Below are 27,382 nucleotides of genomic sequence, written 5' to 3' on the forward strand. Positions count from 1 at the left end.
TACTAGCCTCTGTGATGCTGGTCTCCCTGGCTAGGACCTGTCTTTATCATGCCCAAGGATGTGCCCCAATTCCGTAACCTTCTCCCACCCTCAGATGTGACACATCAGAGCCCACCGAAGTCCACATGTGGGAATTGGTTGCACTTGTGAAAAGAAAGGGGCCCAGGAGTAAAGCAGAGCAGGGCATACACTAAGGTTCTTCTTGTTACTAAGACCCTATTCAGGGCCCGGACTTTGTTAATTCGTTAAATGCCAATTACTAAGGCTTCTTTGTTCAGCCTCTCCTGCAGCCTTAAAGTTCCACTTTCATCCTAAACCTAAAATCATGTTATATTATGGGACTTTGGGAGTCGAAGTGGGGTCTAAGTTTTCTGCTTAACTTTGCTTCTCTCACTGTATGACTTTAGGCAAGGGGCTTGACATGTCTTCCAGACCAGTGCACTGTGTGCCATTCTAAATGGACTTTGGAGATCCGCTTAGCTGAATTTTTGGTTCTTTGGCACTTCCTTGCTCTGAATTCAAGTATGTACTTCTGCAGAATGTTCACTTATTTCCAGACCTTCAGAGTCATGGTGACTGCTGGTTTCTAAGTCTACGATGAACTTGGTGTTCTCCTGTGAGTACATCCTGTCTACAGAGGCAATCTATCCCAGGCCAACCAACTGCCTTTCAGTTACAACTTGGGTGGTATAATTCAGTGTTTCATACCCCATAGTTGTGTATCTAGGGCCAGAACAGATTTAATAAACCAGGCAGTTGGGCCTGAGGAGTCACACAGATGTGAGACTCTCCTGCAGAGAACACGTTTTCTTCTACGGCTGCTTTTCTATGTGCTGAGACATCTATTCATGGCCGCGGCGAGGCAGCGGTTGCAACGGCTCTACTTTTCCTCAAGGGAAAATGAGCCCACTGCGGTTCAGAAGCCCACCTGAAGCTGCAGTTTAACCCCCGTCAGGTCATGGAGCTCTTCTAAGTTCCAAGGTGAGGGATTCCACCTAGGGGCAAATGGGACGGAGAGTGGCGGTTAGAATTTACATAACGGCCTGGTGGCTCCCAACCACCCTGAATAAACCTCCTGGGTTATTCTGTCACAAAAGAAATTCTACACTTTGTCATCACGAAACCCAGTCAGAGAGCAAGGACCTGACCAGTCTTGCTTCAGTAGATCGTTTTTCTGAAAGACCCTATCAGGCCACTAATAGTAACAGGTTTAATCCGTGTTCTAAACTGCCACTGCTATCTGTTCCTAAAATGATGGATTCGAGGGGAGGCTATATTGTGTTCTATTTCCCAACATTTCATTAGCAAAAAAAAACAAAAACAAAAAACCCCCCCAAAAACCCCTACATGAGCAGACAAAAAGCTCAGGCAGCAAAAAGGAAGAGAACTGGGGGTCAGATTTCTTAAAAGACACAAAGGGGTATGCTCTGCCTTGGTTGCCTGGGACCCTTGGAGGGGGGAGGGGTTGGGGAGGGCAGCTGAGGTTGACAGGCGTTCAGCACAAGTGTCAACATCTCCGAGGGAGCATGGCAGTAGGGCTTGGGTGAAGAAGAGTTCTGGAGCCCCAGGCCCAGGTCAGGCACAGCACACATCTGGATCTTGCTCTTCTCGAGCTCCTGGGAGAACTTAGAGTCCAACCCCTAAGGAGTCTGGAGGGGAAGCTGTGGCCCAGCGTGGCCTCCCACAGCCACAGTCCGAAGGAAGCTTCAGCTTTCCCAGCCACCCCAAGTGCCGGTGGGGCCACGGCCCCTTCTAGCGATGGCTGGGTCCAACGCTGGCAATGGCCCAGGGTCTCTTTAAAGTCATTTCAGTGAGGCCCGATGTTGTATTGACAGATCAAGAGAACTCAAAAACAAATTACTTGACATTTAAATCTCTCCGTTGCACATCTGTGGAGCTCTCCATGACGTTAATACAGTTTAAGCAGGCACCTTCTAGGCTTTCAAAAGTTTTTAATAGTATCTCAACACACTATTTTCTCCAGAACACAGAGTACGTCAAATATTAAAGTGAGTGCCTCACACTCATTAGAGTGTGGAGTGAAACTAAGTTAAAACATAACAAAATCTTGTTGCTGAGTGCCCACAAGGTTTGCTTACAATGTTAAGTGACTATTTCCTATAGGAAGGAAACTACTGGTCAGAGTGTGCCTCAGTGACATTATAGATTGCTAGGTGTCACTGACCTCCAGAATAATTCCCAAGTGTAAACTCTGTGAGTGTCAAGGGTCTTTAATGAAAGAATAGCTCTAGCAAATGATTTTGCTCCCCAAAGAAGAAAGAAGTAACTGACTTCTAAGACAGGGTCCCATCCTGTGAGCTGAGGACCCCTAGTGGTCCCTGTAGTAATAGATCCTTCTGAACAACTGGTGGTGTCTGGAAAATAAACAAACATCTCAAACACCATTTTTCCACTGTGATTAATAAAACACGGCATCACTTAAAGTACTGAAAACTTACCATGGCTGGTCACTACTGAAATTCTTTTTCGATTAAAAGATACCCAAATTACCATCACTAATTGCAGAGAGTTGGATGTTTTGAAGTCACTCAAAAATATTATAAACTCCTGCTTTATATAATCATCTCCAGGACAGCTACTCTATTTTTGATTAAGTGGTACCTTGAATAGCTGGGTCCAGTGAGGCTAACAGGAATGTTCTATAGAACTCAGCCAGTAGCAGAACTGTATTAATTATAAATAATGCACTTACTTCCACTGCAGTCAGTTTTAGAGAAAAAAAGCACTGATGCACAAAGGAGAATTTGCAGGCTTTGGCCCAATACAGACAGAAAGCAGCACTAACAGAACAAATGAACTAATTTCTTCACTTTGGAACTTTGGATTTCACTGGCTATTTATGGAAATTGCAAATTGGGAAGCTGTATGGGATGCCAGACCTCGCTTCAGCCAGGTTTTTAACTTCTCATGTACAAAATACACACACACACACACACACACACACACACACACACACACGAGTTAAGGCATGGCCTCGCCTCAGCTGCATGTAACCTCTTTTATCCCTCTGAATCGAGTGCCAACATTATTTCATTGTTGAAATATACTCTCAGAAGGCCTGATTTCCAGCCCTCGTCTCCCGAGGAAGTCAGAAAAAGAGAATTTCTTTAATAGAGAGACAGTGCTCTAGAACTGATAAGAGACTTTCCCCCACCGCTCATGGTTTTCCTCCTCTACACTCAAAATAGTATCCAACAGCAAGCACTTCAAGTGTCAGGGGAAGAGAGGGCAAGATGTTTCAGAAAACACAGGGCGATGCGTCACAATGGAGATTCTCACGCTCAGTATCAGAGGACAGTTAATGAGAAAAATAGTGAGTGCCTTCCCTACCATCAGTTAAAACCAGATAATGAATTTTCATATCAATATGTTCCTTAAGACAGACAGGCCCGGATACTCGAAACGCGCACAAATAATTTACTCTTCAGTCTCAGATACACAAATATACTTAAGAAAGAGAAGTTTTATTAGGGCAATTTCACTTTATTTTTCCATACAGCAAAGTCAACTACTGCAGTAATAATAAAATAAGCATAAAACAAATTGCAGCCCAAGACAAAATACATAATTTTAAGCAACTACAAGCAGAAAGTAAGTTGTGATTACATAAGAGTAAAACCAAGCACATCTGTCCTTTCAGCAGATGAAAGCGGTGGGGTTGGGGCTAAGTGCGGCCAGCGGGAGTGAAGGCTGGATCCACGAATTCATTAAACAAGTGCCCATGATCACATTGCTTTTTTGAGTGCTTCTGAGTTGAAAATGAAAACCGTGAAATTTGAACTGTGTTTTATCTTTTCACCTGCTGAAAGAACAGGATCCTACAGCAATTAAAAAACAATCACATAACAACTATAGCTACGGTGTGCTGTTTGGTTTGCCTGTTTATGGTTTAAATTTTGTGAGAGTCAATACTTGTTTTGAAGATTTGTGTGTGTGTGTGTGTGTGTGTGTGTGTGTGTGAACAATAAACCACTGAAATTGGCAGAAACCGATTTGTATAATATATGTCCTTAGTATAGTTCTTTCTCTCTTTTTGTTTTTCGTTGAAGTTTTAAACATGCAGTAGTTTTGAAAAATGTAAGGAATATTTGATCCATGATTTCACCTTAATGGTTGCAGTACCTGCTAGTTTTGGTAATGATCTTCAGGCAGATTGGGCCCAATGGAGTTTTTGTCAGTCATGAGATCTCGGAAGGATGGCGTATCTTTCCAGCTGAAAAAATCCTGGCAAACTACAAGCTGTCCACAATAAAGCAAAGCAACATGTTTGAAGGGGTATGGAGTGCTAACTCTGTACCACTTTTGCAAGCAATTTTGCTCAGTCTGTCATTTTATTAGCCTTAACAAAACTCCTTGTAATTATAGACGTTTTTATTCAAAATAAGATCTTACTATTATACAGGTTTCTCTCTTTTGACTATATACAGAAGTGCAAAAAGTCAACCTTCTCTCTAGACCTTCCAACATGCTAAATTGCAGCATAATCAACCCTCAAGAGTTTGCACACACGCTATAATTCTCGTTACGTAAACTTTGAGTATTTGGATTATCAACAAAAAGTCCCTTGTTCTATTTATTGATTATGCAGCTTATTTATAACAAGGCCTGATATTCAGGGATTTCAAAAATATTAAACAATACTTTAACATTTGAAATGGATACAGTAGAAAATAAATTTTATTCTAATATCTAGGATCTAGATCTTCTTATAATAACTAATTACAAACAAAATAAATCATCAAAATATTACTCAATTGTCTGCCAGGATTGTTGCGATAGCAACAACTTAACTTCTTACTTAGCAATGATTATATATTTATAAGATATCCATATAAAAGATCTTTGTTCTTTTAATGAAAACTAGACAAGAACTAACAATGACTGACATTCTTACACTTTAATATTAAATCAGTAAAATATAAATCATTTAGTTAACAATAATACGAATATTCGTATGACACTACATGTAATTCAAAACTGAGTATGTTATGAAGGAAAAACTACTTTAATTTTTTTTTGTATTTTGAAAAATTCATCGGTAAAATCTAATAAAACAAGAGTCTATAAACTGAAATGGTATTCAATTGTTAATAGAAAATGAAATCTAATAAATGTAGGAAATGAAAAACTACATTTTAACAAGAAAAATAAGTAATATTCTATAATGTAACTAACTACAATAACATGTGAAGTCACCATTACTCTCTTAACATGATTGAAATTACATTGGTATGGGTTCCAACCCGTAATGTAATAATCTAAGGCTTTAATAGATGTACAGTACAATCAGTAAAATCAACACATCAGTCTTATATTAGAAAGCATCTCTCTCAAGCATAAAAACTTGCAGTAAACTTGGAAGTATGGAAAGTTCTATAACTGAACTTTCGCTTCTCCCATTCCACACTAGAGCTACCAGTGACCTGGCCCCGGCATCAGCAATTTTTAGAACTGCCGATCAGAGCAAAAATATCCTTTACTAGCTGCAACATCCAAACCACAAAAAAGGAATTCCTTTGGATGAATCCATTCTTAAAAACTGAATGCACATCTATTTTTTTTTAATTTTGTAAAAGGCTTTCTAAGGCTATAAGCAGTTAATCTGAACAAAACAAAACAAAACAAAACAAATCACATATAAAATTCACCCATGTACTTAACCCACCCGATTACTAGGTTAATTAAACATTTCCCATTTTTCATATTTTGGTTTATCATGCATCTGATGACAGTGCTGCTTTCTTCTTTGTTTAGAGTCACTATTTTAAATGTGACTGTGATGAAGCATTTAAGCAAATGTGAAACCAGTTTTGCAAAGCATTTATAGTCGTTTGACTTTTGACAGAGCTATAAATAGAAGCAAAATAATTTCCTCAAACATTTTTTTTGTTATCGTGTCTCAGAAATGGCATATCCCTTTTGAATAACATGTTACACAGTATAGTATGCATAAATATTACACTACAATGCATTAAAATAATTTTATATATATCTATTATATATATCTCCAGTACGTGTGAGTTTATCTGTATTGAGAGAGTTCGTGTTGTGCTGTCTATTGTTACTGTAGAGTTAAATTGGCCATTTCTGAGACAGCTTTGGTTTCCAAAAAAAAAAAGAAATAAAGAAAGAAAAAAAAAGAATGGTGCCCTTTGACTGATTAGTACTAGCAAATAAGCAACAAAATGTGGCTCTGAAAACAATAACACTGAAGAAATAATACTCTAATTTGATGTACAGTCTATGGCACTTCATGAGAATCCTTAACAACATGGTACTTAAAGCCATGATGTGCTTTAAAAGATACACAGTTGTGGTTTTGCTTGGCACATTCATCTCTGTCAGATCCCTCCCTCACCACGTCTTAAAATCTATTACATTAAAAATATTACTCTTAAACAAAAATGACTGTGCATGCACGCTCTCGTCTATAATGGCAATTTTAAATACAAGGTGCACCTTTGTTATTTGTAAACCTTGAAAGAAATAAACTTATTTTTAAAAAATTATACCTTGGTCTACAGACGTACCAATACATAATAGAATCATGGTTACACCATAGTCTGTCTTTTCAAGATGGCATGAATATATAGGAAACTAATTAGGTATGCATCTCTCAATGCATAACTCTGTGCTAGAAAAGAAAGACAATGTTGTTCTTCTTTTAGACAGGAATATCACCTCAGCACAAATATCAATTAAATGTACAAAGTGTATAGGCAACAGTGTGCAGTGGATTTCCATGTTGTCTTTTCTTCTGGTTAACATGCAATATGTGGATCTCTTGTGGCTGAGGGGATTTTGTGTGTGTTGCTTGACGGTATATACAATATGGCTAATGACCTCGTCCTTTACGCTAACCAAGCACACTGTCCTTTCCTCTTTAGTATGATCTACAAGGGAAAAAGAGATAATCTTTGTTAAAACGGAGAGGAAATCTAAAAAGAGAAGATCTTGGTTAAAATAAGACAATGTCCAATATATATTTCATCAGAAAACTGCATTGCTTGGTTTACAGTGTAAAATACAGGTATGCTGTTACATCTTCATATAAAAACAAAATACGCTTTCTAAGTGCAAGTGGGCCTACATTTACATGTCTATGAGAATAAAATGACATTCGCAGCTTAATAAAATTGTGGGCTCTGCTCAAATATTACCCGATACTGGGCTGAAAGTATAAAATATATGTGCAGCACCAAGGGACATGGTATAGTAGAGCCCTTTTGTAGCACCATTATTGGGGGACAGAATTTAAGCTCACTTTAATTCCTCTCTTCTGTAGTTCAATGGGTCGCACGAATACTAGTTTGGCCCTATAAAATTCAAATCCACCCAAGAGTAAGTCCTATTAAATGTGACTCATATCTGGGTGCTGAATTAGCATGGTATATGTTTGGGAAAAAATTATACTTTAAGTAACTGTTTTTGGATACTTTAAAGTTTGGAGGTTCACCCCCTTTAAAGCCAAGGAAGATATAAATCCCTCATGCTCCTGACAAATTAAGGTGGAACGGATATTACAATGTACTTAGACATTAATAGTTCCAGTTTTTACACGAACTTTGCTCTTATCAGATGATCTTTACACAGTAAAAGTATACTTTACAATACAACCTTCAGCATGAAAGTAGTCACCATTTTGCTACACTGAAAAAGCAGCTCAATTATCACTACTATGCATGAAAATCGGCAATCATTTGTTAAACAGAACATTAAGAGCGTAAGATTCAACACAGACAAGTTTACTGGTTTGCTAGTTGATGAACTTACGGCCATTTGGAATCATTTGTTTTCATCCGGGATTATTGCTCAGAAATAGAACATAGTTATAGATATACATACTCCACATACCCAATTGACTGCAAAAGCTTGAAGCAGAGCTTTAAAACATGTCAAAAGGAGAACTTTTCATCCAAACCCACATACTACAAAGGAATGTGCTTATTAAAAACTGTGGCTCTTGTTGAGGAAAATTTAGTATTGAGAAAGCTTATGAAATAGACAAACATCACTTTCAAGAACTTAATCCATGATGGCAGCCTGTCTTGGTATTACTTCCTGGACTGCTCTCAAATGTTGCCTCTCCTAATGTCCTGCGTGGGCTCACCCTCTGACCATCTCTTGCTATAGATTATTATCAAAAGGGTCTCAGAACTGGTTCTCTGCCACCATTTCCTCACATGACACACTTACTGCCCCTCCTGAAAGGCCCTTACTCCTCCCTTCTCTCGAGAGCAACCATCACTGCCCAAAGCCACTTATTTTCTAACTCTGTTGGAAAAAGATATTCCTTCATCTTTGCTTCAAGAGAAATTTGTTCCAATCTCTCATTCTATTTGAGTGTGCTGAAATTAACATCTATTGTCTGTTCATCTTTATCTCATTAATGTGGTAACACACATTAGCACCAAAAAATCATTAGTAACACATAGCACCAAAAAATCATTTGTAAATTGTTCATGAGCAGATAAATGAAGGGAAGCAACAAAGCAGGATGACCCATCTTATTTATGAGATTCAGTTTCAAATGCAGTGGCTCGTTTTAAATATAAAAATATAAATAAAAAATATCCCGAGCATATACGATAGCTTCAATGTGTACATTCTGAATAAAGCATATCTTCTAAGGATGAAAAATGGCCACCTTTCCCAAGGATCTAAGTCAATGTGTTTGAAGGAAAATCACAAGCCTTTCAAATTATTTTTGAGCAATGACAACATTTTCAGAATTATACAGTCTTCTAAGATGACTACTTTGAAGTGCCTTAAGTTGGATATGTGGATGTATGTGTATGTAGATGTGTGAGTGTGTATATACATCGATTTAAAGTCACACTCTATATATATGAGTAACCCTGTGTGTGGTGAATCATGAGGTACAGTGGGTACATGTTCTCACATATAGGATTCAGCAAAACATTAAAAAATAAAACAAATGATGACCTACACTGGAGCTCACCAAACCACTACCAGTGTGCCAAATCTGGCCAGCTGCCCAGTTCTGTAAATAAAGTTTTATTGAGACACAGCCACACCGTTTCATTTACACGTCGGCTCCGGGTGCTCTCATGCTAGAGTGGCAGAGCTGAGTAGCTACAACAGAAAAGAGTGGCAACAGAAGCCACATGGCCCACACAGCCACAAATCTTTATGGTCCGATCTTTTCAGAGAAATTTTGCCAACCCTTGATCTATACTAGTTTCAGGTCTTATCTTTTCTTCACGCTAATATGAAATAAAAACATAACTTATTTTCCTTAAGAATTACACATATTTAAGTGATATTAACATATATACTATACATTTTTATAATAACATGCCTTATAACCTACTTAAGATAAACATGTGAGACCTTTCTTACCTCCACGCAAAACCATAAGCACTGAAACATAGTCTCTGTTATAAATGTATTCATTCATCTAAGCTTTCATTTGCTTATACATTCTACTTCTAGCATTGTGCCAGTCATGAGGCAAGTGTTCGATAAATATTTGAGGACATTGAATTTTAAATTAATAAAAATAAAATAAAATACATATTTTCTCTGAAATTCCGCAAAATTTCTTGAAGTGCATCATACAAATGGTAGCTTTAAAAACCACTACAAATATACACTATAGATTACAGAAGGAACTTACTGTTTAGTGATGAAATTCTACATCTGGGTAACATACTTGTGGCTAGTCAGATGTTCGGCAGATATTATGGGTATCTAGCAAATAAAAAATTATTTAATGAATGATCCATGCAAGCAAGCCAACAACCAAGAGATGAAAACATTTTAATATTAATTTTTTTTTAAGAAAAGTGAAATTCAGCTGTGAGGTGACAGTCCTTATCTGGCCAACGTAACAGTAAAGTTAATGTAAACTTAATGTCAAAGGAGCAACTCATTTTTAAAAATCTTCGTGTTAAATACTATTCTATAAATGTTATCAGTTTTTAGGAATTAAGAGAAGTAAAACTATCCAAAATTCATGCACAGCAGTAATTGAAAGAAGCCCTTTTTGTTGGCCTACACACACACACCTGTGGTTTCAGTTATTCACTAGTCCAGAAATCAAAGTAGGAAATGCCTATTTTTGTGCAACCAATTTCTAACATTTTTGTTCAACTTCTGGTTTCTTTTTTTCTTCTCAAATTAAAAGTACCAGGTAAGAATTTTAATGGAGCATTTCAAAAGAACCGGATAAGAGCTTAAGTTCATTTCGGAACATCGTCCTGAATCCTGACTGCACATCTGATTGCATTATAAATGGGCAAGAGATTTAAAAAACTTGAGAAACAATACAATAAGAAATCAATATAGAGGTGACTTATTTCAATGGTCCCCAAAGCTATGAACTTCCAGTTTGTAGACTGACTCTCCTCCAAGACAGAGTTTTTGCTGGGAGAGGCAGGGCAGTAGGCGGAGCCAGTCCAAGGACAGCAAGCACGGCTCCCACCCTAGTGAATCCATTTCCTGGTGGTGTAACTTTGAGCCAAGCACTTAATTACTCTACGGCTACGTTTCTTCATCTATAAAATGGCACATTAACCCCATCTCAGCAACATTGATGGGAGAAACGTGAAATCACATACATGAAGGCATTTTGTTGTTCTTTCAATTTAGATGTCCTAGACTAATGCAACATATTACAATCCACAGTCTGGAGTGTAAATGAATATGTCTCTATTTTATTTCCATTTCTCAGCTGACATCTTTACACAATTTTACAGCATTGGCAAATGGCACGAAAATGTGCTCCAAGCATAATGAAGCTTCTCATACCATTTTTCCTGCTGCTGCAGGACAGGATGTTGCACCCAACAGTGTAGAAGCATCAAGGATGGGGCTGTCGAAACATACCAAGGACCTTCAACACCAATCGATGCAGATGAAGGGCCAGCTATAAACTTCTGCATGCATGCAGGCTGCATTTTGTGGCATCAGCTATTTCCAGCATTGCTAATATACTGTAGGCATATACATATGTATGTATATGTAGATATAATATATGTGTGTATATATATATCCATTTCCCTTTTCTTTCTTTTGGTTGTAAAACAGTATGAAGACCCAAGATTATGCATGAAATGGTCACAGCACAATGCAAAAAGTAAAGTGTCCCCTACAACCCGGGTGGCCCAGGGCACGTTGAAATTTGCTTTGCTATAGTTCTGCTTACACCAGCAATTCTGTAGTCATACATGGTACACAGAGAGCTCAGCCTCATTGATTTGCATCATAAAAGGATTGCGGTGAATCCATTAAGGAATTTCTGCCATAGATTACTTACTAACATGCCACATATGCACAATCTAGTATTCTTGTAAATGAGTCTGATGTGTTAGCATAAATCCAGGGCTATTTTGACAAGCCTCAGAAAAACTAATGATTCTTTGCCAAGAAATGTTTAAAGCTTGTCTGAAACTTTAAAATACATCCATTTTGGCGTGCTGCTTTTGCAAGTTTTTAATGGCTACACTAATAGCTTACAGTTCTTCCATAGTACATGGTGGACTGGAGAGATAAGGGCGGCTACTTCTCACAGCCTTAAGTACAAAGTCAGAAGATGCTTAATTGGCCTTCTCTTCCCAAGGGGCAATATGCTGATTCCCATCTGAGACTGGTCCTTGCGCTTCATTTGGCTACATTTAACCTTAGTCTGTGGGTTATCTGAACTTTGATTTGGCTGTAAATGTTCTCATATGTTATTAACCATACCGAACTTTGCTTTCATAACAAACATACATTAAAGCCAAAACCCACTTTACGTGAATTTGACTTTGATTCAACTGTTATTTTCCAGAATATAATTTAAAATAGGATCAGAGAACATTGGCTGAATCAATGTCAATTTTTAAATATTAAAGATTTTAATAATCATTTTCTTTTAAATAGTCATTCTTGGTTTATCGTAAAATTCAAATTTCTGAAACAGACCCCATTTACTTAAAGAGTAATCTGTGAAACTGTTACTCCATAAACTTCTATGGAACCCGGAATGACTCAATTTACCGTATCTGATGTCTTTTTTCCTTCACAACTCTCCAAAATCTGCGCTGGGTAATTACAGAAACACGAGCACTTAGGGGTTTTGTTTCTGTGTTTGCTTCTCATTTAAAGCATTGGGAATCAAACCTTGGACACCAACTTATTTTTAATATACAATCTGCTTATCAAACAAAACTGTAAGGAATTTTGAACAAACTCTATTTACAAGAGTGGTCATCTGTGGCATCTATAACATATTTAAACATTTTGGTTTTTATTAAGAATTTAGGCAAAAACTAGGAAAATGTACATACCAAATGTTTACCATAAAAACTTAAAATTGCCTGCATTTTTGATTGGTCAAGACACCTGAATGTTTGAGACCAACTGAGAATTGCTTGTGTAAATATCATTTTAGTAGCTTTAGAAATGGAGCCGCGACAACTTGGGAGCACTTATAAATGGCATAAAAGCATTCTGCTGCTCATCATAGAGAGAATGTGTAGGCCAACAAGAGGTATCTTTGAAACCCCATGCTATTAAAGCACCCTCTACAGCCCTCACGTACACACGATTCCCACGGACCTCAATGGGAAAGCCACGTGCGTAAGGGCTGCTGGATTGAGCCCTATTAGAGTTGGTTTTTAAGAAACAAAGCTGTAAATTAGCAAACCTGGTTGGCTGTGGCTGTTGCAGCGAAGGGAACACTTGTGGCAGATGTTGTTGCTGCGGACACAGTGGCTGGCGTAGCACCGTGCACCATGGGAACTTTCGGAGGGAAAATCATATAAGCAAACATACAGAAGAGTGTAGCAATATGGAAACCATGGCAACATGGAGGAGATAATTGGGCATGGTATTTATCACAGCAATAAGCCATGTGACGGGACATCATCACCAGCGAGTGACATGCAATCACAGCGCAAAGCAGGACAACATTCCAAAGAGAGAAGGGGAAGGGGGATGAAAGAGAAAAAAAAGGGGAAAAAAAGCTTGTTACCATCAAATCAAGAAAATTGACACAAACAGGCTTAATTTGCTACGTCAAAAACAAGAATTTTATATAGTGTTCACAGTCAGACATTCAAAATCTAAGTCAAAATACAGGTATTTACTTCATATATACAGTTATCTGTTTGAATGAAAGTATTTTTTCTTATTTATTATTACAAAAATATACAATATATTACTTTTATGATATAGATTTTTTTTTTACACACCAGAACTCATAGTCCGATCAAAATCCACCAGAGGTGACTAAAGGAAACTTGTGTGTAAAGAAAACATTTATGTGAGTCCGTGTCAATTAAATAGAAAATGGCATTTAATTGACAGGTGTTAGTAAAAGGGAAATGGACTTGCCCAATAGATAAAAGTTAAACTTAGCAGTGGATTTTGAGGGGCTGTGAGGTGCACCATAGGTTTAAGATAATCAAGAAACAAAGCTGGCACCTACCAACACTTGTAGCGGGTGTCATGCACAATATTGAGCCTGCCCATCATGCATTGCAACAGGAAGGTGGATTTGAAAAGGGAAAAGAATTAAAACATCCCATCACACGTGTAATTAGGAAATTCATTTGAACAAAGAAGAAAAATTGTTATTATGGGAACAGTGGCATGTAACTGTCAGCACAATCAAATCATACAATAGCACAGTGATCAATTAGAACTAGTCTCAAGTGAAGAGTAAAAGCCAGTTTAACTGTGTGCTGGTACACTTTGTTTCTCCTAATTGCTGCCTACAAGTAAAAGTATTTGGGGGAAAAGTTTAAGCTCGCTTAATTCTTTTAAAAATAATATTGTACTTTGTTTTGTTTTAATCTGGTTACTAGCCATCTGGCGGCTTTGCTATTTCTGACTTTAACATATGAATGGATTAACATTTTCTTTATATTGAGCACATGTTAAATAATTAGAGAAATTATTTATTATTAAAATGGTAGATCATCCAATGCACAAAACTGGCTTAACAACGTAATGAAACCAAAACACTCATTTTCATTCCCTGTTCCTTATATCTGTTCGTTGTACAGCAACCACACAGACAGGGAAGGGGTTGTGATCATCCATCCATACAGGGATTTTATTTGGAGGGATACCAAGAAATAAAGTATGCATAAAGGGAAAGTGAAACTTCTGCATTGCCTTTGTTTGGAATTTCAATGAAGGCAAACATTTAGAGAGGATATACTCTTAAGTCCCAAGTTGGTTTAATTAATAGGGATCTGGGGAAACAGACTGGTCTTCACTGCTGGTTTAGACCTTCAGGACTTCTTGGAATAGCAAATGTTCTTGAATATTTCACATACCAAAAAAAAAAAAATGTTAGACTTCAATCAAAACCCTGAATGGGAGATAATGTGTATGTATGTGTATGTATGTACACACACACACACACACACACACACACACAATTTCACACATGGGGTACTGGCATTGAGGTTTCAAATGTTCAACTGTGATGCTAAACTATTATGTATATAGCCCCTGTTCTCTCTGACATAGAAACACTGCAACATATAATTTTATCTTTTTCTTTTTACCGAGTATAGGGCACTTCCCCACATAACGAACTACTGTTCTTTCTATGAGATTATTTTAGATTTCTAGGTTTTAAAATATCAAATGATTTTATATTTCTATCTAAATCTTGGCACATCCTATTTAAACACTAGCAGCATCTGGGATGAACATTTGTTAGACGAATATCTGCCAATTGAGTCTTGTCGGAGATGGCCCTACAAAACAAAGCTGCCATTGAGAAACAAGGATTACTGAACTGGCGTCCCTGGAACAGCTGCAATTAGTCTGTTATCACAATTAGGCTGTGGCCACAGTGATCAGTGATTACACTTGGTAATAGAGCTAGAGAGGCATCCGCCCAGGTGGAGTAATATTACCCTGACAGGCAGTTTTTAAGACGCTTGAAGATCTCTATCTAATTTGCTACTACTACGAGTCAGACTTGTGGAAGAGAACAACAACAGACCACTAATAACAAAGACGTTAATGTGAGACAGTAGAGCAAGCGAAATTTAATCCTGGGTCTAGAGCTGGTGAAATCATTATCCTCTCTCGGTGGGGCAATAGGGCTGACTGGGAAAGAGAGGATGAAAAGATGAAGGAAAAGCAATAAGGGGGTATTCAAGGAATAGTAAAGCCAATTTAAATACTGTACAGGTAATGGGTTTTAAATTTACTATTTATTATTATGCTGCAATTTGCCTATTATATTTCATCCCATACATAATTTAGCCTGCACATGCAGAAAGTGAGTTAACCATCCTAGCTGACTAAAAGCCTAAAGCTTCTATGATTGGAATTTTAGTTTGAATTACCTTCCTCATTACCATTATAACCAATGCACACAGTTTAGAGAGGGATTCGCAGCAAATAAACATAAGGCAGCAATGAAAACACTAGCCAGGTGCAATAACTCACAAAAACGAAGACATAATGCTGTAGGACCCACTTACCAAGACCAAAAATCACTTTGAAATGACCATAATATCCATCTTTACATCAAATGGGTTGATTTACTAATAATGATGCATAAATAGCCAATTGAAATTTTTCCCTTAATTTTCAACACAAGGAAAATTTTCAGTGAATGCGTTTGTCAATTTCAAATTTCCCCTATGAAGATAACTTGCATAGCAGAATGAGGTGTTTCTGAGGAATGCATTCCTATTGGAAGATGCAGGGAAAACAAGTAGGAAGGTAATTTGCAAATGTGGTATATGCACAGTTAAAATTACTTCAAGGAGAAGGGAAAGAAGTAGAAGACAGAAAAAGAATGATAATGGAGATTTTGTTGGAGGTCTGAATTTGGATGTGGTAATTCAAGCCTCTTTATGATTAGAAGTATTAAGCTGACTTAAAGTCCTCTAAAATGTGTATCATTTGGGACTAAAAGTTCACAATCAATTGAATTATTCTCAAAACTGATATCCAAAACAGCAACAGCTTCACACAGTTTGTTTCTGTTTCTATTTGATGTTTTGAATTCTATTCCATGGCACTGCTGAATTTAAGAAATAACAAATAAAACCTTCAGGCTTTATTTATTTATTTACTACAGGCTTTATCCTAACTCTGAGACCTGCCTATGATAGTGCTTTAAGAGAATGTTTTATGAAGTCAGTTTAAAACTCATTTAAACACAACCTTATGAAATAATCACATTATCTCCATTTTATAGATGAAAACAAAAACCCAAGGTGTACAGAGATTATACATTGTGGGGAGCTGGATTCAGACTTCCAAGCCTGATTTATAATCCTATGCAAAGTTGCAAGTAAACTGTCTGCATTAATTTCATTAATTATAATTAAAGCGACAAGCTGAGAATTTTTGGCTTTGTTTTGTTTTTTTCTGTAAAAACAGCCCCATCCCTTTGCCACCTCCCTTCTCACTCCTCCCCCTCCAGGAAAATTTCCTGGCCTTATGTTTCTGTGTGTCTGGTAAGTTATAACACAAGCCAAAGCCAAAGTTGCTGAAAGCAAACTTATTTTTAGATTTTTTAAAAAAATCATCAGCCCACACTGAGGGCAATATGCTAGGAGGAGAGAAGAGAGGTGTGCTTCTGAGGATAGTAAGTTGGCAAAAATGGTGAAGGAGAAGGGAAAGGAAAGAAAGAGGCAGGGAGTCTGCAGGGTCTGTGAGTAGCCGGGTTAGTAGTCTGTTCTTCCGTAATAGCCGCGTGGGCACAGGCTGTCAAGGGAGCGGACTGCTTATGAGGCTAAGGGGCTGAGGCAAAGAGGCCTGCACCAAGGCAGCCACGGGAACCCTGGAATGTATGTGTCACCACGACCATGTAAGCATGGGCCATTATCAGACCAGCAGTGACCAATGCTGACTGAAGAATGCAGAACGGGCATCCTGTCTACCCTACTGGATGGGACAGGACCTCTCTTTAGGGGTGGGGATAGGAGGGAAGAGAAGATGTAAGAAGACGGTCCTGAATCCCAGTGATTAGACCCCAGTCAGGGCATCTAATTTCCCAGTTAGATTAGAGTTTAGAGTTTGACTTCATTTGAATTCAAGAAAATAAAGTGATGTAAATAAAAGTGGTATTTCTTACTCTAATTTTGAGGGTGAAATCCATACCTCCAACATAAGTAGACCCTAGATTATGCATAAACTGTACGAATATTTAGTTGAATTTTAAAGGACGAAAATTTTTTTAAAAAGTAGTATATCTCTAAAATTTAAAAAAGAAGCTTGGATGTGAATTTAATCTAGTATTTGTATTTACTTTTAAATGAGATGGAGGGTATAAAAGCACCAATCATGAAGTCAGGGTATCAGTAAGGCCTAGTTCATTTTTAAGCCAAATCATTTTTGAGGACTTCAATTAAAGAGCTCACAGATTATGAGAGACTAAGTCAAACCCACCTGACCTGATTTCTAGTTCTGTCTAAACCTTGTAAGTCATGCAACTTGAAGCAAATCATTGGACCTGCCTGGGTTCCAAATTACCCATTGGTAAAATGGGAGTATTAACGCTAACCTTTTGGGGTCGTTGTGAGAAAAAAAAATGAGATAATGTTTATTAAGTATCCAGTGCAGTGCGGCACAGAGCAAATACTCAATAAGGTAGCTCTTTTGAACATACTGTGTAAAAAATACTGGGCCCAAAGCCAATATCTAGTTGTGGGGTTTGGAATTGGATAGTACGCACACCCTGTAAAGGATTTACATTTTGTTTTTATTTAAACACTCTTAGACACTTCTGGATTCTAGATTTAGCCCTTGGGTCATAAATTTGCCATCTCCAATGTGAATATTGGCATACCATGTGGCGTACAGTAAATGTGAATTGATTCAATGGATGGATGGATGGATGGATGGATGGATGGATGGTTGGGAGGATGGGTCGATGGGTAGATGCAGAGATGGATGGATGATGGGTGGATGGGTGGATGGAGAGATGGATGGATGGGGAGACAGAGGGATGCATGGATCAATGAGTGGGTAGACGGGTAGATGGATGGATGGAAAACTGGGAAGGGAGAGGAAGGAAAAGAGGAAGGAAGGGAAGGAGGAAAAGAGGAGAGAAGGGATAGGTGGTTGGAAGGACAGATGGATAAATGATTGGATGGAAGCATGCGTGGATGGATGATAGATGAGGAGATGCCACATAAGTCCAATTTTGTTATTAAAAGTTATTAATTGTTTTCAGCTAGTTACCTGGCTTGCCATTGAACCCTGATCTTTTGCCAGCAGCCCAGTCTGTATACATAGTTATCTCCTCCAATGACTGAAACAACTGTGCTTCACTGTAACTTCAGTGTAATTGACCTACATATCCCTTAGGTTATTAGTGAAGTAAGAGACTACAGAGCTCTAAAACTCTAAGCTGCAAAAAACAAACAACTTCCATTTTCTTTTCATTCAAAAAAAGGCTTCAGAATATACCTTCCAAATCATTATATTGTGGGCAGATGGGGTGCTCTAATCATATAAGTCATCTGCAGAATAATACAGTGTTTGGAAAATAAACTTCCTTTTTCCCAGGTATTATACAGGAGATTACACGAATGTGTGGTAGGATGGATTTCCTGTAGTTCTCAAAGGGCATTTAAGAAACTGAATTAGTTCTAACATTTTTTTTAATCTGAGAAATTTCATATGTAACCATCCAAATGAGGTAAATATCTGGGAAAAAAATTTTAAAAATCTGGCAATACTGGGCATCAGGGCCCCTACATTAGATTGTGCCGGTCTGTACAACCAACCATGGGAGGCAGAGACACAACCACCCTATAATGTAAATGGAGCCACAAAGGATGTGCAGTGTACAACAGGTACAACCTGCCAGGCAATGTTTCACTGAGGCAATAGAAGGCTAAGTCAAAACACTCAGCATTCCCTTTAGATTGGGCCTGTGCTCCCCAGTGCCTTCCAGACCCCACAGCTCCTAATTTATTTCTTGCTCCATTTGTTTATATATCCTTCCTGGCCCCTAAGGCATTTTAGTTTACATTCTCTGCATCAGATTTCTTTCCTTTCTGGCTGTCTGACAAAGTGGTTTGGCAACAGTAAAGATGGGCTATCCATTTTAAGCTTTAAATGTCATAGAGCCAAATTTTTGGACATAGGCAAATGTGACAAATAATGACAATATTTTAAAAGAATGATGAAGGTATTACCTACTTCTGATTATATGACTAATAAAGGTTAAGGCCTTTAAAGCGAGCTTACAAATAAACGTAATTTTATATTACTGTAATAATTTTATGTCATGTTGATTAGAAGTATCAAGAACAAAATATAGAGTATCTCTGATGCAAAATTCATTATAAAATGCAAATGTATCTTAACATTTTCAGCACATTTCCATATACTGTGATACACTTTATTTATGTTAAGAACGCTCCATTTCCAGAAGAGATAAGTATGATTTTGAATTACAAATGTGTTTACTGTTCTCCCCCCTCCCGCCGACTTGATCCTTACCTAGTATCTTTTGTTCTGTCTTATCCACAGACTAAAAGCCTTTCTAGGGAGAGATTACTGTCATAAATATCAGGCAATGAATGGTTATGCTTATTTAGAAAAGTCCTTAGTCTTTGAATGTTGTTGGAGAAACTAACGTAAATCCCATTTATTAAGACTGAAATGTTAGATTTCCCTAAATAATGTATGGGGGAAGTTAGATTTTTTTATTTATAGATGTTAAATAAATAAATTCACTTCTAATGGCAATGTTTTACTCAATGAAATAAGCTGACAAAAATAATCTTTAGCTTCTTCAAAGAGATTATGGTAATTACCTACAATCCCTTAAAACTTTTTTAGTGATCTGACTATAGAAAACTTGATAGATCATTTGATGAAGATGGCATCAATTTAGGGGCATGGCAATTTATATAAAAACAAAAAGATTAAATTCTGGAAACCTCTGAAAACCTATATATGTTGAGAAAAAACTTTTAACCTTATAAAATGTAAGAGAAATGTGATTTTCCCCTCAGAATGCAATAAATATGCTACAGATCAAAATGATCTAATCTGTATCCTAAAATGGACAAAGTGCAAATGGATAGATAACTATTTCCTAAGTAGAAATATTTCATCCATGGTGCCTAAGGCATAATGCATCATAAGTCATGTAATACTCCAGATACCCCAGTTCACTGAATCTTGTTACATATTCTACATATGGAGGGCCAGCTTTCAGAGATGCACTGTATAAAAGTTGTGCTCAGCAGTAAAAACTAATGTGAATATAATTTATTCTTTTGTTCCCTATTCAAAAATAAATTCTCACATTCTCTCATGGCATTATGAACCTAATGCATTTAAGTGCTATCAATATAGCATAATATACTAATCGTGCTGGACTTCTGACATATATACCTTATCAATAATTAATTTAATTAGTGATAAAATTATTTTATTAAATAAATCTCTGAACCCTTGGTAATTATTTTAGAAAAGTTAAGAGGTAAAGAGGAATTTGGGATTAGAGTCTTTGCTTAGTTGAATTCAAGACCATAAGAAGTTTAACATGTATTTTCTGAAGTAAATGGAGGGTGAGTAAAATTAATACATTTCAGGTAATTAAATGACTGATTAATGTTTCTAAATTTTATAGCCTTGTGGATAGTTCTACAGTATGTTTATGTGACTACATTTAAATCCAATGAAGCCACAAATGTATATATAACTCATTAGTAGAAAAAATCTCCCTGAGCACTTAGGACTCTCTGAATATCAGCTCATGAGCAAATAATGATTTTAAGCAATGTACTGATTGCCACACTTTTTAGGAGCTCTGGATCAGAGTCAGTTTTCTTTTACTCTCCACCTCAAAAACAAAAAGGCTGAAAAATAAAAAGCAAAACTGGAAGTGTCATTTCATAGAATTCAAATGGACTCTGGAATCGTGAAGGCAAAGGGGTCTTACAGCAGGAGAATGTCGTAAAATAGCTTGACAGACATAAAACGGTGTTGAGGAAAAGAGAAAAAAAAAAGAGAACTATATTTCAATTCCGAATTACACAAACAAAAATAAATCTATAAAACACCACAATGATCTTTGATCCACTTTTCATTATGCTAAGATTCTTCGCATTTAAGGAAAACCACATAAGATACCTCAGTTTCAGCTGCTACTGTGGACCACCTTACCTTGCAACTTATCTATGGCTAACAGCACACTGGGGGCCCGGCCTATCTGCTCTACCAGCATAGCTCTCTGCAGCTCCCCAGATTCGCTCATGAACAAGCTTAGCCCCCTTACCTGGTGGGAGAAATGCCGTATGTTGTTGCAACTGCATGTTGGCTAGAGCCTGTTGGTACTGGAAAATACCAGTGTTAAACACTGCGGTGGCACCGTTGGTTTTTTCAAGAGCAGGCCTCTTTGGTAATGGGGGAAGTACAGCTTGAGGAATTCCCTGTTTAGTGAACGAGTATAAAAAACAAATACCAGTAAAAAGAGAAAAAGAAAAAAGAAAAATCAGTTGAAGGCTAAAATTGTTAGGAAGCATGAGCAAGCAAGCAGCAGAGCACTGAACTACCCGGGGGGTGGGGTAGGATTCCAATCAACAAAAATTAAAGGGGATCCAAAAAAAAAAAAAAAAAAGGCAAGATAAAAGCTTTAAAGGAAGCATTATTTTTTTCCAAAAAAACCAAAGAAACCCAAAACCAAAACAAACAAAAAAAAAACAACCCACTAGGACAAGAGCACATGTTATCATGTGTTAAAGTGTTTTAAGTCCCATAATGCTTCTGGCTTCCTGTGAGAAGCCACTGGTTTGGGGCAAGAAGAAAAGCTGCACTGCGAGCTCCATGAGGACACTGACGAGTATAAGCGATGTTAATAGTTAATCGTACAGAATGACCGGAACAGGTAAAATAAACCTCATCCCACTCACCTCCTCCCCCCAGACCTACCTAGACATGCAAATGTCCCAGAGCATGCAAGTTTTTTTTTTTTTTCTTAAACACTGAACTTATACAAATATTTTTAAAAAATAAACAATTCTATTACTAAAGCCATGCTAACCGAACAGGTACATAAATATACAGTCAAAAATACATTTTTAATGTCCTTAAAGTATTTCACTAGAACATTCTACAATGCAGTTAAACTGAATGTGGGCTGCTGGGCTTTCGGAATCTTTCATTGTATGATATCCGTCCAGGTACTCACAGTAGAGTCTTTCCACTAATTTTTTCAGGAAACCACACTCAGTTTTTCATTGTACTTTATAATTTTACAACAGAAAAAGGAATATATATTTTTAAATTGATAAAAAAAAAAACTTGTATCTACAATAAAGCTACATGCCAAGCTAAAAGGTGAAAGGTCATAGTACCAGGTCAAAGGTTGCCTCGAGGGGTCGCTTCAGTGATTTGACAGCCGACTGAGTCTTAATTAGCAGGCAGCGAGCACATGATGGCAATGGGCCAGTGGGGTTCAAGCGCATTAACATAAACAGCAAGCAGAGGTGCATCATGGGGGCAGCAGTGCATTTTTGGGTAGGTGAGAAAAAACAAATAAAAAAACAAATCATCGGAATGCCATATACAACGAATAACAAGACTAAGCATGCACAATAAAGGCACTACTGAGTTGTTATGGGGAGGATAACTCCTCTTTGTAGTTAATTACAAACAAGATACTCTAACAGAAAAAAAAAAAGAGTGAAAGGTAGAGAGGCGGAGAGAGTCTGCCTTCTGTATTTTTGCTCAAGTATCCATAAATAAACACAGAAAAGACCTCTCTCGTGATTATTTTACTGTGCTGTGAAAACCACACAGTGTTTTTTATGACTATTTTAATGTATAAGTCATATATATTTATGTAAAGAAAAGGACAACATTAAAACAGCTAAGCAAAGAACAAAGAATGGACTCATTAAAATCAGCTATTAGATCACATTGAAATTTACCTTAAGAATATAGGTTTCTGTTCTAAATGATCCAATTTCTTCCTTGAGTACTGCTGTCTTTCTCCTTTCTATATAATGGCATAGTCAAGCTTCTCTAGTGTTACAATGGCATTTATGCCACAATGTTATTTAAGACGATCTAGATAGCACACTGTTCAAAATCTTGTAGCTAATCCTAAAAACGATTTTGGTTAAGCAACTCTCCTAAACAGTTCCAGATTATGTTATTGTTAAAAGCAAGATCTATGGAGAGAAGAGCCTTGATGTGCAAAAGAACACACCGAAGGAGAACAATGGCTGATTAGATGGCACACACAAAAAAAATAAGAGGACTGGAAATGGCAGTATCGTTAAATCGGAGAGGAGACAGGTGTTCTTTACAAAGCAGAAATTTCAGAAACCCTATATCCAGAATAAGACAGAGGATTAAGAGTTAGGCCACAGGTAGGAGCAATCTGAACTATTTAAGGAGTTACCCTCACATCTGTGAACGGTAACTTCGTTATGTATTGTCTGGGATACCTGAACAAACATATCTTCAGCAAAAAGTAAAAATAAAAAGTAAAAAAAAATTAAGGTTAATAAATGAATAGCTTGTAGTCAGATCTAGTCATTCACTCTGCTGTACTGACTGCGAACAAGAGAGAGCTGATGTCCCTACTCACCATGGCAGCTGCGGTGGCTGCCGCCTGAGCGGCTGCAGCCTGGTTGACCTGGTATTGGGCGGCCTTGATCTTGGCTTGCAGATGTGCGGGAGGATGAAAGTATTTGCACTTTTCCCGTGAGCATCTGCCTTTGATGTAATCCATACACACGGTCACTGTGTTGTCATTGGTGTCAATCATTGTGCTGTCAGCGGGGTGAGCAAACCGACAATCGTTTTCTCCTCTGTTGCAGTTGCCACGCTGGTACTCTCGACATACCTACGGGGGTCATGAAGTGCATGGGACTTGGTCAACAACGTGGGCAAATACAATCTTTCTGCAGATTTTAACATAAAGGTGGTAGAGGGCTACACACGAAAGGGGAAAAGACCATTTGCAAAAAAAAAAAAAAAAAGAACAAAATAACTTGAAAAGTTCCTCCTTCAGTACACAAGTTAAGCTCAGTGAAACTTAACACAAGTTCAGTGAAAATTTCCATGAGAAAGAAAATGCATTTTTAATATGAATTACGGTAAAGATCTAATTTATACCATGTGGATATACTTCTTAATTACCGAGGGAAAAATAGTGACTTTACAGTGAAGACTGGCAGACGCCACTTTAACCCAGTGATCAACATTAATATCACCAATCAGAAGACATAATGGCATCGTGTATCTACTGATTCATAGGACACGCTGGAAAAAAAGGTCACCACATCACTTTCATTGTATTATTGCTGAGAATGTATAACCTGCATTTAATTATCAGGAAACATGGGACAGACTGAAATGAAAGAAGGTTTTACACAATAACTGATCAGTACTCTTCCAAAGTGTCAAGGTCATGAAAGGCAAATAACGATGAGACACTGTCACAGACTGAATGATCCTGGGGTCAGAGAGAGGCTATTTGTAGGACAGCTGGTGAAATTTGTCTGAGGTCTGCAGATTGGTTAATAGCAGAATATCTGCACTAATTTGTTTTGGAAGTGAGAACATGATCATGCAAGTTGTTAATATGTAGGTAAGCTAGGGGAAGGATACGTAGGAACTCACGGTTCTGTTTCTGCAACTTCTGTGCTAATCTGAAATTATTTACAAGTAAAAGTGTAAAAAGTAAAATCTGATAGCTCTGTCGTCAAATGTTTCTGAGAGCTTTTTTTTTTTTTTTGATTAGAGATTCACTTGGTAGCTATATAAAGCAGATGGAAAAAGATTCTTGTTTATTTGCTTTATATCTATGAATTTTGGATGGAGTCCCTGGGGAAACGGTGCAAATGGATTATTTCTCATGTGTCTGCTCCATTTTGCCTCTTATTTTACTCAAACTTTAATAGTTTGTCATGAGGGCTGCTCCAGCAGGGGAGTTCTAGCACTGTCTCCATCTGGGATAGTGTGACCTTTTTACCACAAGAGGGCCATCTAAAACACAGAATGTCCTTTTGATATTTTCATGTTCCTACTTCTTGCTTCAAGGAAACAGTTTTTATTCTTCACCTATCTTCTCACAAACTGACAAAGTACACAGACCCCAAGCATTTTATTTTGCAGTACAGCCAGAAAGAGAAACGGGAACCCTGTTAGACTTAAAAGGCACGGGTTTTCTTGGCTATGTGTACATAAAAGGGTCACATTTAATTCTACTACTTTTCCCTCTTATAGTCATATCCCATATTGAGCAAAGTGCTTCCTTTAAAAAAGGCCACTATAATTTGTATCATGCTACATCTTAAAAACAGCATTATAAATGACATCTTGCACTATTTTTAAACCTCAAGCTAGCTGAAGCTTTGTATTCCACATAGGCAGCAATGAGCCAACTTTATTCATCATCTCATTCGCTTTATTAAATTTAAAAAATTTACTGAAGAAATAGTATAGGCCAGACACTCTGAGAGAGATTAAGAATCCAAAGATGACTTAGGAGGTTATAGAAGAGCCCTTTTCTCATTGGAATTGTCTTCTTGAACATAAGAAAACAAGGATAACCAGGAGTTTATAATTTGATAGTGATTAAGCTGTTACCCAGAACGATTGCCCTCCATGCTGGTTGGGCACCAGTGTTAGCAACAAAGCTTCTACCCCACAAATCCCCAGTCCCTAACCAGCACTTACTGAATTAGGCTCATCAAAATAGACAGGAAGAGAGACCCACTTAAATGAGAATAAAAACTTCTCATGTACGTATATGAAACTGATGCTAAATTTAGACTGACATGCGAACAAAAAGGCTGTTTTTCCACGTAAGCAAATCTATGTCAGGGCAGTCTCATGCAGTAGGAAACTTTATGTGACTGCACACTTCTGGGCTGAATTCTCCAGGAATTCTGCTTCCTCGAACATGGTCACAAGGAACCTGGCCGCAGGTGAACTAACACCCTATCTTTCAATTTATCTTACTCTTTGCCACACCAACAAGAAAGGTCCGACGGTGAGCTTTTTCACAACTATTAAAATCTAAGATTTGTTGTTTCCAAAAACAAGTATGCTAGGCGTGCCTGTGCCAGAAGTTTGAGCGTCATTCTCCCAAAATAACAACCTGGGTGCCAGGTTGATTTTGATTTTTTGTTTCTCTTTCTGTCTCAACATTCTTCCTATTTTTGGTGATAAAAACTTATATTCAGATTGCATACAAATGGTCTTTTTCTTTAATGTTTTATTTACTTTGGAGAGAGACAGAGACAGAGAGAGACAGGGACAGAGGGTGAGCAGGGGAAGGGCAGAGAGAGGGAGACGCAGAATATGAAGCAGGCTCCAGGCTCTTAGCTGTCAGCAGAGTCTGACACGAGGCTCGAATTCATGAATAGCTAGATTATGACCTGAGTCAAAGTCAGAGGCCTAACTGACTGAGCCACCCAGGCACCCCTACAAATGGTCTAATACACTTTCTCATTCCTTTCCATCTGCTTTGTGTGTGTGTGTGTGTGTGTGTGTGCGCGCGCGCGCGCACGTGCACACTTTCTATAGGTTAATGATCAGTTTCTTATCATTTTCTACTCTTTATATCTTGCAAGATGCAATTCAGGAAAACTTTAAATCTATTTAAGTGGAATTGATAGCTAGCGTTCCACTTAGAATGTGTCCTAAAACCAGCCTTTTCAAAGCCTCAAAGAATTTAGTCCACTGCTTTTGCATGATATGCATTTTTTACTTATTTGTATTTTTTTTCTCGCTTAGAGTGCTCCTGACATGAGAAATGGAACAGAAGAAAATAAACAGAAATAGCTGTTCTCTCATTATTTTTGCCTTTGAAAAAAATAAAGAAAAAAGATAGAAAATCTCCTGTGAACACTTGTACTGCTGAGAGCTGTATAGCAGAGGGGCTGGAGGGGTTTGCCAAGTGCCCGGCATGTGTCTACAGCATTGGTACCTTCCTGAAGAGAACACGTTTCCCAATGCTCTTAAGACACCTTTTTCTCTAATAATCACCACCAACAAAACAGGATCCATCCCCTGACTGCTGAATTTGAGTTTGGCCTGGTTTCTCTGAGGAACTCAAGAAAACATCAGACTATGCTGATCCTCAAAAGAAATCTCTTAGATGTGGTTTCATATTAGCAAATTATACCTGGCGGACAAACTTCAGTAAACTTAATGCCAGAATTCAAATCAGGATAAGAAACTGTAGGATTTACCATACAGAGAATTTAAAACACAACAGGTAAAATGAGGTTTGAAAATCCTTTAACAACATTGTGGTTCTTTTTGCTTTTCTCATCCAGTCCTCTGCAGGCATGTGTTTTTCAAATAGTTGTAATTATGGTACTGCTACTACTTGGTGACCTGTTTTTGTTCAACAGTGTATGTAAGCATTTTTTTGTTTTACTAA

The 27,382-nt window shown here is 37.6% G+C and overlaps 1 protein-coding gene across 10 annotated transcripts in view; it reads right to left on the reverse strand.

The window, feature by feature from the left end:
• Positions 1-3,464: 3,464 nt before the first annotated feature.
• Positions 3,465-27,382, reverse strand: part of MBNL1 (muscleblind like splicing regulator 1) — a 182,382-nt gene continuing 158,464 nt past the window's right edge. For 4 of the 10 annotated variants that reach the window (XM_039221416.1, XM_039221414.1, XM_039221415.1 and 1 more), the window contains 7 exons: positions 23,573-23,830; positions 22,332-22,385; positions 21,254-21,407; positions 13,457-13,492; positions 12,674-12,768; positions 9,662-9,735; positions 3,467-6,914 (listed from right to left, as the gene is read on the reverse strand). In XM_039221416.1, coding sequence (XP_039077347.1) covers positions 9,679-9,735; positions 12,674-12,768; positions 13,457-13,492; positions 21,254-21,407; positions 22,332-22,385; positions 23,573-23,830 — 654 coding nt within the window. In that variant the 3' untranslated portion in view covers positions 3,467-6,914; positions 9,662-9,678. Of the gene's footprint in view, positions 6,915-9,661; positions 9,736-10,794; positions 10,859-12,673; positions 12,769-13,456; positions 13,493-21,253; positions 21,408-22,331; positions 22,386-23,572; positions 23,831-27,382 lie in introns of all 10 variants that reach the window. The other 6 variants (XR_005526269.1, XM_039221412.1, XM_039221409.1 and 3 more) reach the window with 6 other exon arrangements.

The sequence above is a fragment of the Hyaena hyaena genome, unplaced genomic scaffold, assembly GCF_003009895.1.
Source record: "Hyaena hyaena isolate Hyena2069 unplaced genomic scaffold, ASM300989v1 scaffold_980, whole genome shotgun sequence".
Taxonomy (NCBI): domain Eukaryota; kingdom Metazoa; phylum Chordata; class Mammalia; order Carnivora; family Hyaenidae; genus Hyaena; species Hyaena hyaena.